The sequence below is a fragment of the Ischnura elegans genome, chromosome 1 (assembly GCF_921293095.1).
Source record: "Ischnura elegans chromosome 1, ioIscEleg1.1, whole genome shotgun sequence".
Taxonomy (NCBI): Eukaryota; Metazoa; Arthropoda; class Insecta; order Odonata; family Coenagrionidae; genus Ischnura; species Ischnura elegans.
In genome coordinates, this window is record NC_060246.1 from 106,272,177 (window position 1) to 106,287,036 (window position 14,860).

At 39.4% G+C, this 14,860-nt stretch overlaps 1 protein-coding gene across 1 annotated transcript in view; it reads right to left on the bottom strand.

The window, feature by feature from the left end:
• The window catches only part of LOC124157835 (titin homolog), a 401,563-nt gene that overhangs the window by 41,669 nt on the left and 345,034 nt on the right, over window positions 1-14,860 (bottom strand). The window contains exons 33-37 of the mRNA XM_046532910.1: window positions 12,992-13,135; window positions 11,232-11,267; window positions 6,625-6,984; window positions 3,757-3,940; window positions 1,474-1,772 (exon numbers count right to left, since the gene is read on the bottom strand). Coding sequence (XP_046388866.1) covers window positions 1,474-1,772; window positions 3,757-3,940; window positions 6,625-6,984; window positions 11,232-11,267; window positions 12,992-13,135 — 1,023 coding nt within the window. The remainder of the gene's footprint in view (window positions 1-1,473; window positions 1,773-3,756; window positions 3,941-6,624; window positions 6,985-11,231; window positions 11,268-12,991; window positions 13,136-14,860) is intronic.

The following is a 14,860-nucleotide window of genomic DNA, read 5'->3' on the forward strand; positions in this document are numbered from 1 at the left end:
TCACTTGCTTGGTTTTTGTGGCGGCGCCGGTGATCCACAGTGGCAATGGCCGGCTACTAACCGGCATTTTACCAGTGTTGGCGCGTGGTCGGTCAGTGTGCAAGCTTCCATGCCCTTCAACTGTTCACTATTGGACAGCCGATATTTTACCTGCCGTCCAAAATCGGTGTGTATGCAAGGGGCTTTACAGTTTTTTGTGTTTTAAAGTTTGCAAAGACGGTATCTATAGTTACTATGCAACGAGCGTTCCGTATTAAGGTCGGTTGTGAACCTGCAAGGGATAATAACATGCGTTCCTCCGCTACCAGTTGACCTATCCGAATTAAGAAACAGTATAGAAGCAGCTGCTGCGACCAATACTCGAGAGATGGTAATCGAAGTTTGGGAATAACTAGCTTATCGTCTTCATGTTTGCCTTGTGATGAATGGTGCTCACACTTGTACGATTTTTTGTAAAACTGAGTTGATCTTAATTTTTTATGTAAGATTTATTGCTGTAAGTTTCGTATATCTGCAGGAAAATCTGAGGAATATCCTTTCATTTGCGTAGGAATACCAGAGCCTGGTTCCGCTAATGGTAGACCACGTCGCCTTAATGACGGCGTGGGATTCTGCCACCCAAAACCCTTTCTTCCCTATTCCTACCCTGGAGGAGTCGTCGAGCTACTATCGCGGCTTTCTTTACCTTATCCTTCCTCTCCACCCCTTCCTGAGGAATATGGGCGTGAAAGTCACGGACTCGGTCCCCGTACCTCGGGAGTGTAACCCTGCGAGCCCGTCCTGGGCACTCGTTCCGATGTAAGTATGTATAGTGTAATAAATATTCATCTACATCTACATAATACCCTCAAGCCGCCTAAAAGGCGTGTGGCAGGTGGTGTTAGGACATCAGCCGTTTACACATAAAAATGAACATCTCTCTTAATTTAACTTCTCTCTCTCTTTATATTCTCCGTATCGCTCTAAAGATATCCATTCTCGATTCCTCAAGCAATCTAAGCCTAGCGCGCAGGCTCCGAGTCTCCAGCGGCTCCCAGCCTAATTCGCTTAATATCTGGGTAACGCTGTCTGTACGCCCGTAGCGGCTTTTGACGAACCGCGCAGCCTTCCTTTGTATTATGTTCAGTTCGCGGATTTAGTCTTTCTACACCGGACCCCATACGCTCGCTGCATATTCAAGGTGCAGTCGGACGAGAGCAAAATAGAACCTTTCTTTTACTTTCTCATCCGAAAATCTTCCCACAATACTATATTATACATAATATTGCAGCCTTAAAACCCCGCTATTCATTTTGCAACACCCGGTACGTGGTCATAGGCCATGTTTTGGAAGGCCGGGACTTCAACTGCTCCCGTGCGCGGTGCATAGCGATCAGCATTACATTGTTTTCAGTTTAGTGGTAAAGATATGACTTGGACAGTACTAGTCGACCGTGGTGAGTTGATTCACGAGGCTCGAGAGTGGATACTGACCGTGTAATCTGACCACCAGCTCCAGAGGCGCTCCCTCCCTCGCGACCGTGCCCGTCAGTCCGCTGATGAACACGGGCGGCCGGCGGTCTTCGTCGCGGGGGTCGTCGGCTTCGAGGACCGTCAGTCTGGCCGACGTGCTCGGAGCCTCCTCTCCCTCTTCAGTCTTACCATCGGATTCCAGGAGGCGACAAGTGTACTCTCCCGCATCCTCGAAAGTCACGTTCTCTATCTCGAGCATCGCCGTGCGACCGCGACGGGAAGTCCTCACGCGGTTCGACTCCGTGATTGGCTCGCCGTTCCTGGTTCCGGAGGAAGACAAAAATTCAAGGTTATGATTCATGCAAATCCTAGAGAAGGCACTGAAAAGAGAATCTCGTCACGACATATTTTATTCCCTAAAGAACTTATTTCACACCCCACACAGAAGGGAAACTCCCCCCTCTGCCCCACGTATGTAGTACAATTCTAATGACAACATCGTACATTAACAAAGGGCTATTCTTGAGTGGTGAAATCTTCTCGGGGTTTCCACCGGGTGAGTAGCTTGTAGGCTGACGTTTCGATAGCAACTTCTGCCATCGTTGCATTGATGACGATGGCAGAGTTAGCTATCGAAACGTCGGCCTAGAAGCAACTCACCCAGTGGAGAACTCGAGAAGATTTCACCAGTATCATACGCCGGAAAGAAACACAATCATATATCAGGCTGTTCTTAAGGCCTGGTAACAGGACACATTAACACCTACGATCTCATGCATGCATGCCTGAATGATTTTGGTGGACTGGAATAGAGAACATGTGCAAGTACAAGAACGCAATTACACTTTTGATGGAGAGCCTCATTAAAAATTGGATAATTTTCAAATTTTCCAGAAAGTACGGTAATAGGGAGCGGTAGGACCTCCTTAATCCGCCACTGCCTGTAGCCCAAGAGATAATTATGGATACATAATTATTTCATGGAAAAAATGTTTTAAAAAACAAATAGTGGATGATAGGATAATGTGATGAAGAAAATAGTATTAATGCAGTAATTTCACGTTTTGTCATATAATAAAGGATAAAAGTACAATTACAGAGGGGGTCTGAGCCAGGAACGGTGAATGGAGGAGGTTCGCTAACGATATGAGACTGTATACGTCGTCGTTGGAAGAATAGATAAATATTCGAAGGTGAAAGGAAAAATGCAATAAGGAACACAATTAAAAGAAAAGTAAAAGCTATACATTATCTACACACTTCACCATATTTCTATTATATCAGCGACTGAAAATTATAAATATTAAAAGGAAGATATGATCAGATTGTTACCCAACGTAAAATTTAAGTCAGTATCAGAATGCTAGATAATCTAGCTGGTTTCGCATTTGTTTGTTTGTTCCTAAAAAATCAGCAGTACCAGGATCGAAAAGCATTGTTGATTTCTACAAAAATTGGTTTCTATCATCAAATCTATCACCATTGGGCACAAGTTCCATAATAATGGGTATGATATTTCCTTTCGCTTATTATTTTACGTGAACATAGGAACTGTTCCACAGTTATTAAAATTCGTGAGTCGATTCAAGGAAAGCCATTTTCTGAGTAGATCAAAGTAATGAAAAATTCCAATAAGTATGTAGGTATTACGTTCATAATTGGCTAGTAAAGGCGATATAAAATGATAAAAGAAATTATGAAAAGCAGCTATTCATGAATATTTTAATTATTCCCAATAATAGCTTCTACTAACAAATTTACTACGGATTGCATAGACTTAAAAGTTATCTAACAGTTTATCAGCGAGGTTCATCCATTTTGTTCTTGGATGCTATCTTGCCGGGATCGAAGCCCTATCAGATATAAGACTATCAGGAATATTTAATTTATTTGTGACATTGGGAATATTTCACGTAGATTCCACAGCCTTTGCTACCGTTAGCATTCCCTTTAAGATAAAACCGGAATTAAATTCAAAGGAAAAGCAGCGCTTAAGTACACGCCAAAAATAGTCTCTTAAGAAAGGGTATCAAAATTGAAAGGCTCGACCATTCCCCAACAATGCATATGATGGTTTCAGTATAAGGCCATAGCACATATGACAGGGTGTTTTAATACCCGCACTAAAGGGAGCAAGGTCAAGAGCAAGTAAGATGACAAAGAGCCTTTCAGATGATGGGAATGACCTTTTTAATATTATTTATGGGAACCATTCCAAGGGGGGCAGTGGGTGGGGCGTTCATAAATGTGTCTATTTTGTGGCGGGAGTAGGTAATGGAGGCGCGAGATGCGGGCTGCTCTCACCTGAGCCAGCCGGCGCCACCGTACGGGGAGGTGCTGCGGATGTCGCAAGCGAAGGCCGCACGGCCGCCGATGCGCGTCGTCGTCGGCGCTAGTCGACGGCTGTAATAGGAGGGGGAGTAGCCCCGGCGGGGGGACGCACTCCACGCGCGAACGCCTCCGCGAGCGCTACGCCTCGCGGCGCTCCCTGCAAGGAGGAAAACAAAAGAAACGTCACAGAGCGAAAAAGAGGGAAGCAGTTTGTGAAGGATCAAAACTGTATCCCATATGATTCTGCGGAGAGCAATGCTGAAAATGGTATCACAAACTGTTTTAGGTCTTATCGTCATATTTATTAATGCAAAAAGACATTAAATTGTAATGGTATCCGAATATCAAAACAAAGAAGTAGAAATAAATGGATATATAAAATATTCAATTGAAAAACAAGCCATAATTTAGATATCACCAAAAGAGACACACCCAATGACGCAAGTATCTGAAAATTGAGGGAAACTCATAAAACTCTCGCTATTAACCACAAGAAGTTTGTCAAATTATAAGCAGTCATTGCATCATGGGGTTGATTACAGATTGCAAAGTAGACCTAGTACTAATGAAAATATTCACAATTATTAACCCGGGTTATAAATTTTTCATATTTCACCTCGAGATTAAGTGATCAATGTAATTTTAACAAGTAGGTAACTCGAAAATCAATAGCCAATTTTTTTTGTATTTTACTGAAGTAAAAACAAGTTATTTCTATGTATGTCAAAGAAAATATTTTATAAACCCATGATAACCGTGAAATATGTGTGTCAAATTTAAACTTTATAGCTACTGGATAGCATCCGAAAGGTCGGAGAAAAAAATGTGAAAATGAAGTCCCATTTTCAAAGTAAAAATGCTTCGCTAATTGTTACGCGACCTTCAAGGTATTACCTAGACTTTTAAGATGAAAAAAAGAGCACCATTGACCCATCAATGCAAAAAGTCATGAGTTATACTTTGGTATCCATAGTCAAGAAATCGTATTAATAATAATATAATTTAACGACAGGCTTGCTGCCCTTTAACCAGATAATGCATGGAAATATAAATGGATAATGCGGGAAAATGTTCGGAGCTCTTGCTATGAAAATATAAGAAGAAAACATATGCATGACAAAAGTATAGGGTATTGCTAAATAAGTTAAAATGAGCAATGAATAAATTAAACTACTCACACTTTCGTACATCGATATTTTGGTGCCATAATATTAGAAAAAGAGGACAAAAATATCAACGAATACGGCTGGCAACCGTTATCAACGATAAAGTGAAAATGAGGGTCATCAATCACGGTTCCTGTCTCATAAGTGCTAATCAGGGTAAATGTTAGCGTTGAATAACTCGAACCAAAATGGAATCCTTATCTTCGTCAAACATAACGTCAAACAATGATATGAGGGCAGAAATAACAACGAAAGTTTACGCGCATGAGTATGATATAACTCCAATTAATAGGTACAAAAACCTGAGGAATGAGGGATCCCAAGTCGTAACAAAACTTGTGAAGAGACAAACCCCAATTATTAAATATTACGACGCTACAACGATGTCACCCACTCAAACCCGAACATTGGACAAATAAAAGTACTATAAAGTAGCTACAGGGTAAAAGTGAAGAATGTATGAACAGATATCCCAAACAGTCACAATAATGACGAAGAAACAAAACCCCCATTATTCAATATTGCGACGCTAATTTGACAACTGCTCGATTGCATCCGTTCCGAGGAGGCAACGCCTCGCGTAAATCACGGGTCACGTCTCCAGAGGCGTGGCAGCAGCTGGGCACTAAAGGCAGTGACGCACGCCGCAAAGGGAAAGAGATGCACATGCATGATGAATAACCTGACCATAGGCATCGATGAAGGGAGATCATCGAGACATTAGACTGCGAGCCCAAACCCTCAGCAGAGAGCCATGCCAACCAACAACTAGCGATTGGCAGGCAACTCCACATTCATGAAGCGTTTGGAATGCATGTATCACTATCACAAGAGAAAAACAGTAATGCTAACATATACACAACCGAGATTCTCCTTCCTTCGCAGACCGACGCATAGACAACAGTGCACTGAGCGAAGATCTAAATGCGGAGTATTTGATATCACGTTTGTGGCGCTTTTCAATTTCAGAGTAAATACAAACAGTGCCCTCAAGTTGGCGGCGCAATAGCCAAAGAGCTGGGAGCAACACTGAAGTATCCTCTTTTCAATAATACTTAGGCATATCGATGGCTAAGTTCTAACAACACGAATCTAAAAAACAGCAACTTTTCAGGAGACCAAAAGAAACGATTTGTATTTTTAATTGTACACTGTAATAAAAAACCTAAAGTTCATAAAACTGGAAAAGAAGCATTCATTTGCAAACAAAGAGTTAATTTTTGCTTGAATTTTATTTTTAAATATCATTACACTTTGTTTATGATACCTGTGTCAAACCGACCAAATTTTGAGGTACATGTTGTTAGAACTTAGCCATCGATATGGAAATGAAGATAGTGATCGAATACTGATCAATAGATTATATTAAAATTATTATACCATTCCTTTTACTGAGCATAAAATTAAATGGAAATGAAAATTTTATTCAAGATATATAGCATGTTACACAAAGGATACAGTTGGAATTATCCAACCATCGATTTTCCAAGGTACAAAAAGGTCTTATAATGAGAGGCGGATCACGTTACCTGGGATGCTTGCATTTCAATCTTGTTCGCAAGGGGAGAAGATGAAAAAAGCTAATCTCTATTACTTTGTCACCAACCATATGATCGTTCATATACCCTCTACTACATTCGTGAATCCGAGCATCACTTCCACCGACTACACTCACCGATGACGTCCAGCCTGGCGGATGCCTCCACCCTGCCCACTTCGTTCTCGAGGGTGACCCTGTAGAGGCCCGCGTCCTCCGTCGTCACCTCGGAGAGGGTCAGGATCCTGAGGTCGTCCTTCTCGGAGAGGGATATCCTGGCCGTGGGCGTGATCCTGAGCCCGTCCTTGTCCCACGACGCCCAGGGCAGCGGGTGTCCCGCGATGGCGCACGTGAAACGCACCGTCTCGCCTTCCTCGGCCACGCGGTTGTGCGGCACTGCGTAGAATTTGGGGGCGGCCACCCGGAGGTGGCGTGGGTGCACCAGGGCGGAGCCCACCACTCCCCCCGACCGCCTCGTGTCCGACTCGCCGCGACGCCCTGCGCACAGAAACATACACATCCAAAGTTAAGTCCTGCTCACACAATACATTTTGAACTTTGATACGTAAGGATGCGAGCTCGGTGGCCCAGTAAGTAGAGCGTTGGACTACTAATCTAAGAGTCACGGGTTCAAAAATAGATAATGCTGACGTAAACCTTCCGAGATAATCCTTTCGCATTGTGTCTTGGTTAAGGGAATTGACCCTAACAGTTAAATTGAGAGAATTTAGCGCGCCTTTGACTTATACCGGGATGAGTTGCAGCAAAAATTGTAATGGACAAATTCTGAACAAAATTTATGGCCCAGCAGGTAGAGCGTTGGACTACTACTCACGGGTCACGGGTTCAAAACTGGATAAATGCTACGTAAAACTCCAAAGAAAATCCTTTGTATTAGGTATTGGCTCATGAAAATGACCCGAATAGACAAATTGGGAGAATTTAGCGCGCCTCAGTCTTATACCGGGATGAGTAGCAGCCCAAAATTGTAATTCTGAATTATATGTTATTGCAAATAATGCTGAATTGATTATAGAGGCTTTTCTAGCATGATACTGCTACTTGTAAACTGGCAAATGATCTGCAATTAGTCTTTGGCAAATACATCTTACATAGATTGGAAGCCAGATGCACTACCGTCACGTTTCAAATGGTCATCGTCTTGACTTATTATGGCCCTGAGAAATATGTGAAATAAGGCTCAAATCACTGCTCAGGTAATTAAACAATAATGAAACGAGTGAACAGAATGGCCATTAAAATAACAAACTGATATTCCTTACAGATTTTCGAGACAACTTCCACAATTTTCCTCAATTTTTCATCATGTGAAATTAAAATATTAACGTTTTGATAAATTAAAAGAAATGATTCAGTGGCGTTAAAATAAATGATAAAAATATTGTAAAAGTACGAGTCAAAATATATTTTGGCATTGAATAAGCGTCAATGAGCATCATCTTAATGATATACCGTTAAAGATACTTGAAAATATTTAACTAGTTTCATGACAATAATAGGCTACCGAGGATAAGATCAAACACATAGGGTGCACTCTCTCAGGGAGAAAACAACTTCATTTTAAATACCATTTTGGTTGGATTCGCTCAAAGTAAACCCAATAATTATTACATAGAAATATCGATAACGCAATTGGTCACATTTGATAGTTTATTTGAGGATATCGATGAGGAATTGCGGATTGTTCAAATATGAAATTTATAGCTACCCGAATGTGAGAAGATGATAAAGTATCGTCATTTAAGTTTTACGTAAAAGATGACTTGGTCAGATTAATTTAGACATTACAAGACCACATCCAGTGAAATTCCATCACTTGCTAGGTTGTCTAGAACAGCAGCCACCCTGTTTGAGCGGAATTTCGATTATTTTTAGCACTACTAATACACTACCTGTATTCCTAGCAATTTTATGGGATAGAGAGAAAGACGGTATTTTCTCAATTAACGGCTACGTTAAAAATCAAGCCTTTTTCAGTGGTTTTAACTTATAGAAACCTTCGCAAACTCTCAACACCTAAGTCATATCTCTTTGACTAATATTAAGCTAAGAAAGAGCCTTTGGGTGGTGGGAGTAGGTAATGGGCGCGTGCCATCGGATAACGCATAGTCTCTTTATCCATTGTCATCCGGGGGATGGTGAGGAAAGGGGAGGGGGTAGCATCATTGCGAAGGGTTATTGCACTCTCTCCGAACCGGTTGAGGCGGAATTGCAGCACCAACGCATTATTCCTAGGTGTGTGTTGATTCATGCGCATTTGGAATGAAATTCCATAGTGGTGTTAGCAAATAGAAAAAACTTATTAGGACGTTAACAAGCCATAAATAGCCTTCCATTTTGTCGCAATTGCGCACGACTCTGGAGACAGCCACTCAAGTGTTAGCTAAACATCACAAGCAAAAAATGGCAAGCTTATTAAGATGCTGATTGATGAATAAGGTGAGAGCGAAAACCACTGCATATATCCATAGCTACCAGTTACAATCGCAAACTCTCATAATAGAAATCGAAATAGAAATAGAAAAAGCTAAGAAATTTCCTTCCAAACATTAGAAATACGTTTTAGAAATCATATTGTTTTCAATCTCACAAGGATTATGCCATCTCTTTATATAGTATGGTAAGGTTGAAGAGTGCAAAACCATGTAGTTTTGACTTTAATTTCATTTTTTACGAAATAACAGGATCATTCTTCGAATTTAAGTAAATTACTATCCCTTATATGCAAAAAATTACTCTTGATATGTTTTTTCAAAACCTTTATCGAAGAATGTTGACGTAACAGGCAATGACCGAGTCATGAGATGAATTGATTTCAGACATTCGAAATATACTCTGTCAACGAAAAAAATACTTTTATTAATAGCCGAATAATGATACAATTACGGCTCTACAGCAGAAATATGACCACGATTTTATTTAAACTTTTAATATTTTAGTAAAGATCCGGATCAATGGAAGATGGGCTGGGGTAAGAAAACTAGTACTACTACAGTGCATGTGAGAAATCAATGCTGAAGATATTCGGCGTTCGAGGACCGTTGGCTGCGACAGAATTTAAAAGCAGGATTAAAGCAGCGAAACAGAACCTTCTTCAGCTATTAAATTGTCATCAGTCCCATTTACTAATGTCCCAAGAATAGGAGAACCATTTAGAAAGTTATAATCGATACTGAACTGATTTTTGAACATTGCTGAACTGATTTTTGCCGTGTAGACCTACGGGTATGCTTAAGTGCGACCTAACAAACGATAGTCTTTTCAAAAAATAAAACCATCAACCGTCTCATTGACTCACAGACCATCCTCCGGGAAAAGAGAAAAGCGAAAATTTTACTAAAAAAAAGCTTCACTTCCTGTCACCATTATGTCTGCTGGTCCCACACACTAATTATCAGGGTGGAACAATAGGAATTCACCGTGAGGGATATATATTTTCCTGAGGAGATGTAAAAATTGGGAATCGGAGACCTGAGCGACTCAAATGGACAGAAAAGGAGCCCATGTTTTATGCGTTCGAGCGGCGGAGTTAATTGGATGACATGGAATGCGTGGGTCGGAGAGCGCTTTCCCCACGTGCTCCCGTCTCAACACGCTCGTTCTTTTCAGCGCTTCAAACGCCAGAGCGGAGGAAAAGACATTAGTCTCCTAGGAGACTTTCACGTACTTAGAGATTAATTAAAAGATAGCACTATCTTGCTGCATTCCTCTCTTCCCGCTATTCCCTCTTCTGGTCCAAAAAGAAAAATTTTTACTGGTTGACTCAATCGGTAAAAATGAATAGAAATCACGTTGTGGGTCGAAAATGCCATCGCCGGAAAATCGTAAGAATTTCCGAAGCTGAAATCTTTATGTTTTTAAGAAAACAAAGCAACACGATGATGCTAATGAACACTGATTGCACTTTTGTTATTCGTGCACAGGCATTTAATATAAAAATTAAAAGAATGCATGTAAAAATGTTTTGTTCGGTATGAAATAAGATGGTGATGAAGATCGAACTATGGGCACCACAACTTTTTAACTCTTCAGGTTATTTATTTTGTGACGACATTGATCCTAAATTTCTTTAATATAAAACGAATGGAAAAACAATTTGACAATTTATAGCAAGTATATCGGTCAAGAAGGAGCTTAAATTATTTATCATTTAATTAAAAGAGCATAATACTCAATCCTATGGACTATACTTTCATATAAAATAATAAATAGTATTAAAATAATTCATATTTAGGATTTACTATGACGCCTGTTTATATCACCTCATTTGCCTCATGCACGATTGAAAGAATTTCCTTCAGATCCTGAAAATTCGATATGAGCTATTTTTTATCCTCCAAAGAATGCATGAACGATTATTAAAATAAAAAGCGATGAACACAGAAAACGCCAATATTTTCTTCCATAAACTTTCCCACGGACAATAAAGAATTACACTCAAAATTTTATGGATTATAGTTGGGTTGGATGTGCATGATTTGAGAAGGTATATTCGCCCACAATCACACCAGGAAAAATCATTAGAATAAAGTTCGTTGGAGTATTATTTACAATTGAATAACCACTTGCCGATTAATTTATTAATGGTGAGTGGCACCGTGAAATGAAATCCAGCCAAACTATTGGAAAAATTCAAAAGCACAGTGAAAAAAAAACACTAGGGTATTGTGCCGTGCAAGTACATTATTGGGATGAAAACTTAAACATATATTTACGAGTAATACCTTGAGATCTCTCAGAACGTGAGTAACCAATATCGCCTGAAATGAGAAGAATAGTTAATACCCAAATAAAATCATTATATTAGGTTTAATTATCACAATAAAAATGAATTCCACGAAATGATTCTTAAGATTCAGTTTATATTATCCCCTGATTCTAATTTTATAAAATAATTTAGATATGAACAAGTTTTATTTATTTATGAGTGGCCAGAAATAAAAGTCAAGATTGTAAATATATATTGGATGAATATTGAAAGACATAGTTTTAATTTGGGAATAAATTTTTATAAGTTGTTTTTGACGTAAACCAATGAGACCAAGAATTTAGAGAAACAAATTAAATGTTCGGGTTATGTATAGAGATTTCAATTTGAGAACACGTGACATGGGGGAAATACGACACATTAAAAGAACGGCGGAATGTTGGAATACATTCTAAATTCAAGGATTTGGTAAAGAATATTGAGTGTACGTATGGAAGGAGAATGAGAAAGCGGGAAAAAAGAGTGAAACTCATTAGGAATGCACAGCGGGAAGAAACAGCTGCACGTTCCGATCGCAGGAGCGGACGTAATTTGCCCGGAAGAATGGCTTGAGCAGCGTACCAATTAATTTGAATGAGTGCAGGACGATAATGCGGTGAGATATATCGTAAGACATAGTAAATGTTTTCTCGTTGCATGGAAACAACGACATGGCTTGACGCAACAAAAGACATCGCAGACATCGTAAAACGCATTGAAACAATGATGCCTATAAACAATATTCACATGATAATTTAATTCTCTAAAAGTTTTCAAATAAATGTTTAAAAAAAGCAATTAAAATTATTTAGCCACTTCATAGGCAATATGAGCTCATTGCAGGTAAAACATTGCTTTTGAAAACGAAGAAGAATTGCTTTTCCAAGGTAATGACGGGCAGAAGGCCTAAACTAATACAAGGGTGGAAATAAAAGAAATCCTATCTAAAAGAAATTTTATTTAAAATGTTACAATGAATAAAATAAGAGTTTTTTACCGCAAAATAATAAAGAAAAATTTCAAGTCAACTATTATGATAAATATTAAGGGAACTTGATTCAATATAATTATACTCTGAACCGTATTGAGCCTAAAAATAGGCAAACACTAATTAATGTATTTCCCAGTTCAGGAATACAACTTGAACTTCCAGGCCAAAATAACTAATATTTTCATCTACTGAGGACAGTACAGTAGAAAGCAATAAAAAATTAAATTATTTTTTGTATCCAACTTGAATTTACTCCTTGGCAAGAAACTTCTACGAATTTTAACTACAACTACGCAGTTAAGGCATATCAATGGAACATTTAAAAAAATTTAATAATTTGTATGACTCAAAAGCATATGAGTACATGCAACCAATACGTGTAGGCACTTGGAAAGTATAGTTCCATATCGTCAACAGTTCTCCAATTATTCAATTGTTTAATAGGTAATTTTGTGAAACTCCATAAATATAACGAAAAATTTGTCAATAAAACACAGGTTTTTCGGTAAAAACTCGACCAATTTCACGATATTGACAAGTGTGTGCTAATGCCGGTCAAGGTTGAAATCGAATAAAGCTCTGTGACATTAACAAATATATTTTCAATATATTTACGTTGGCAATTTGCGCCTGTATTGCTTTGAAGTTTCTCACCCAAGTAGAACGTTCATGAAAGAGGGAAGGTAGTTGTGGAGGAGTCAGATGAAGTGGGAATGCGTGTGGCCCAAATGGTGCGGACGACTCACGTGGGATGGAGGGTGATTTGCTGCGAGAGGGCGTGGCCCTGGGCGTGCCGCGTGGCGTGGAGCGCGGCGTGGATGCCGCCGACAGGAGCAGCCCTGGAGGCCTCGTCAGCTGGCGCGTCAGCAGGGTCTCCTTCTCCTCTGGAACTGGAACGACAACAATATTGAGTTGATGAGGGGCGGTACCCACGATACATGATGACATCTCCGAAGCCGAAGTTTTTGGTTGACTTCGGCAAATTACGACGCGTCGTGGAGGATGTTATGCGCCAACTTGCGGTTAATTGGCGGATGAGTAATTGAACATTGCAAGATTACACTCAATATAACAATAGTTTGATTGATTGTCGACGAGCTCACTTTTTGGAAATTCATCGATGGTAATAATAAAAACAGCTGTAGAATTCTATAGAAATAATAAAGACAGCTCTTGATAATGATGTCAAAATATTGAAACCAGTTGAACAAATTAAAAAGTGTGGAAAATTACTTCAGCTCTTTTATTATTACTATCAATAATTTATTCTAGTCAATATTTTTTACTGCACAGCTGTATTATTAGGAAAGAAGACATAGTCCTGATGATGCTTCAGTGCAGGGAAACATGTGGACAGATATAAATTATAGACATATTGAGTGAAATTTTGCAAAGTTTAATTACTTTTCTGCTATGAAGGAGTTCCACAAAACAACGTGCCCTCGGGTCACCATCGGCCTAAAATTACACGCTTTAAGGGGACAACTGAAATCACAAGACTGCCGTTCAATGACATAAACAGAGTTTTAAAATGATGTCTCCATGCTCCTGGAATACCGGAGAAACTGTCGTCGCAAAGAAAATCCACGCGGTGAAACCCAGTAGCATGGAGACCTAATCTAGACAACGCCGCGGAAAACTACGCATCAGAGTTTTAAAATCTAGATGAGGTAAATTCCATGATAGCAGCAGCAAAATTATTTCAATTTAAACTATTTCGAATCTCACCTTTCGTTAATATGTGTTAACAGTATGCTATATAGCACCTTTATAAAGTTTTCCCGTGAGAAGTTGTTCCTGACGTCAACTCTGACCCCTAACGTCACATTGTTTACAATTTACCTGAGGAGCCCATTCGTGACAAAATTGATTAGGAATGGGCATGCGCAGCACGGCTAATGAAGTGTATGGCACTTATGTTTCAGAGAAAACTACTCACGGATCTTGACGAAAAATGATGCTGGGGCCAATATTTTGCCCAAGCTGCGCACCTATTGTTTACATGATCTAAGCTACATCTTCCCGGCTACGAACAGTGAATGACAAAATTCATAAACCTTTTATGAAAAAATAGGTTCGTTAAATGAGAAACTGAAGAATCATGGATAGGTAAATAGAAATAAAGTTAAAATAAAAACAATGGAACTTAAGGCTTCTTTCACTCCTCGCATTTGTTCTCAAGTTCACAATAGAAAAATATTACTCGAGGAAAAGTATTTACTGCAATATTAATAACTTGATTATACGTCAATATGTGAATCCACGACAAAATTATTAGGAATAAATGATAATAGGCAAAAGTTAGTGGGAGATACATTACTAAACAAACATAATAATAATAATAATTTGTCTTTATTATACAAGCAAATTTTAGGACAGAGTTGTCGTCTCTTAGAATTAACTTGTTAGACATTCACAAACATCCATGCCCTGGATGGTGGTCAAGCCACCCAGGCGGGATTCGAACCCGCAACATCTAGGTTGGCAGTCGGGGGCTTTACCCCGGCGCCACCGAGTTCTCCCCCGGCGCCACCGAGTTCTCCCCCGGCGCCAACATAATAAGTTCTCACTGCGGGGAATTAGAATAGAAATTAAAGTAATCATTTGAAATAATT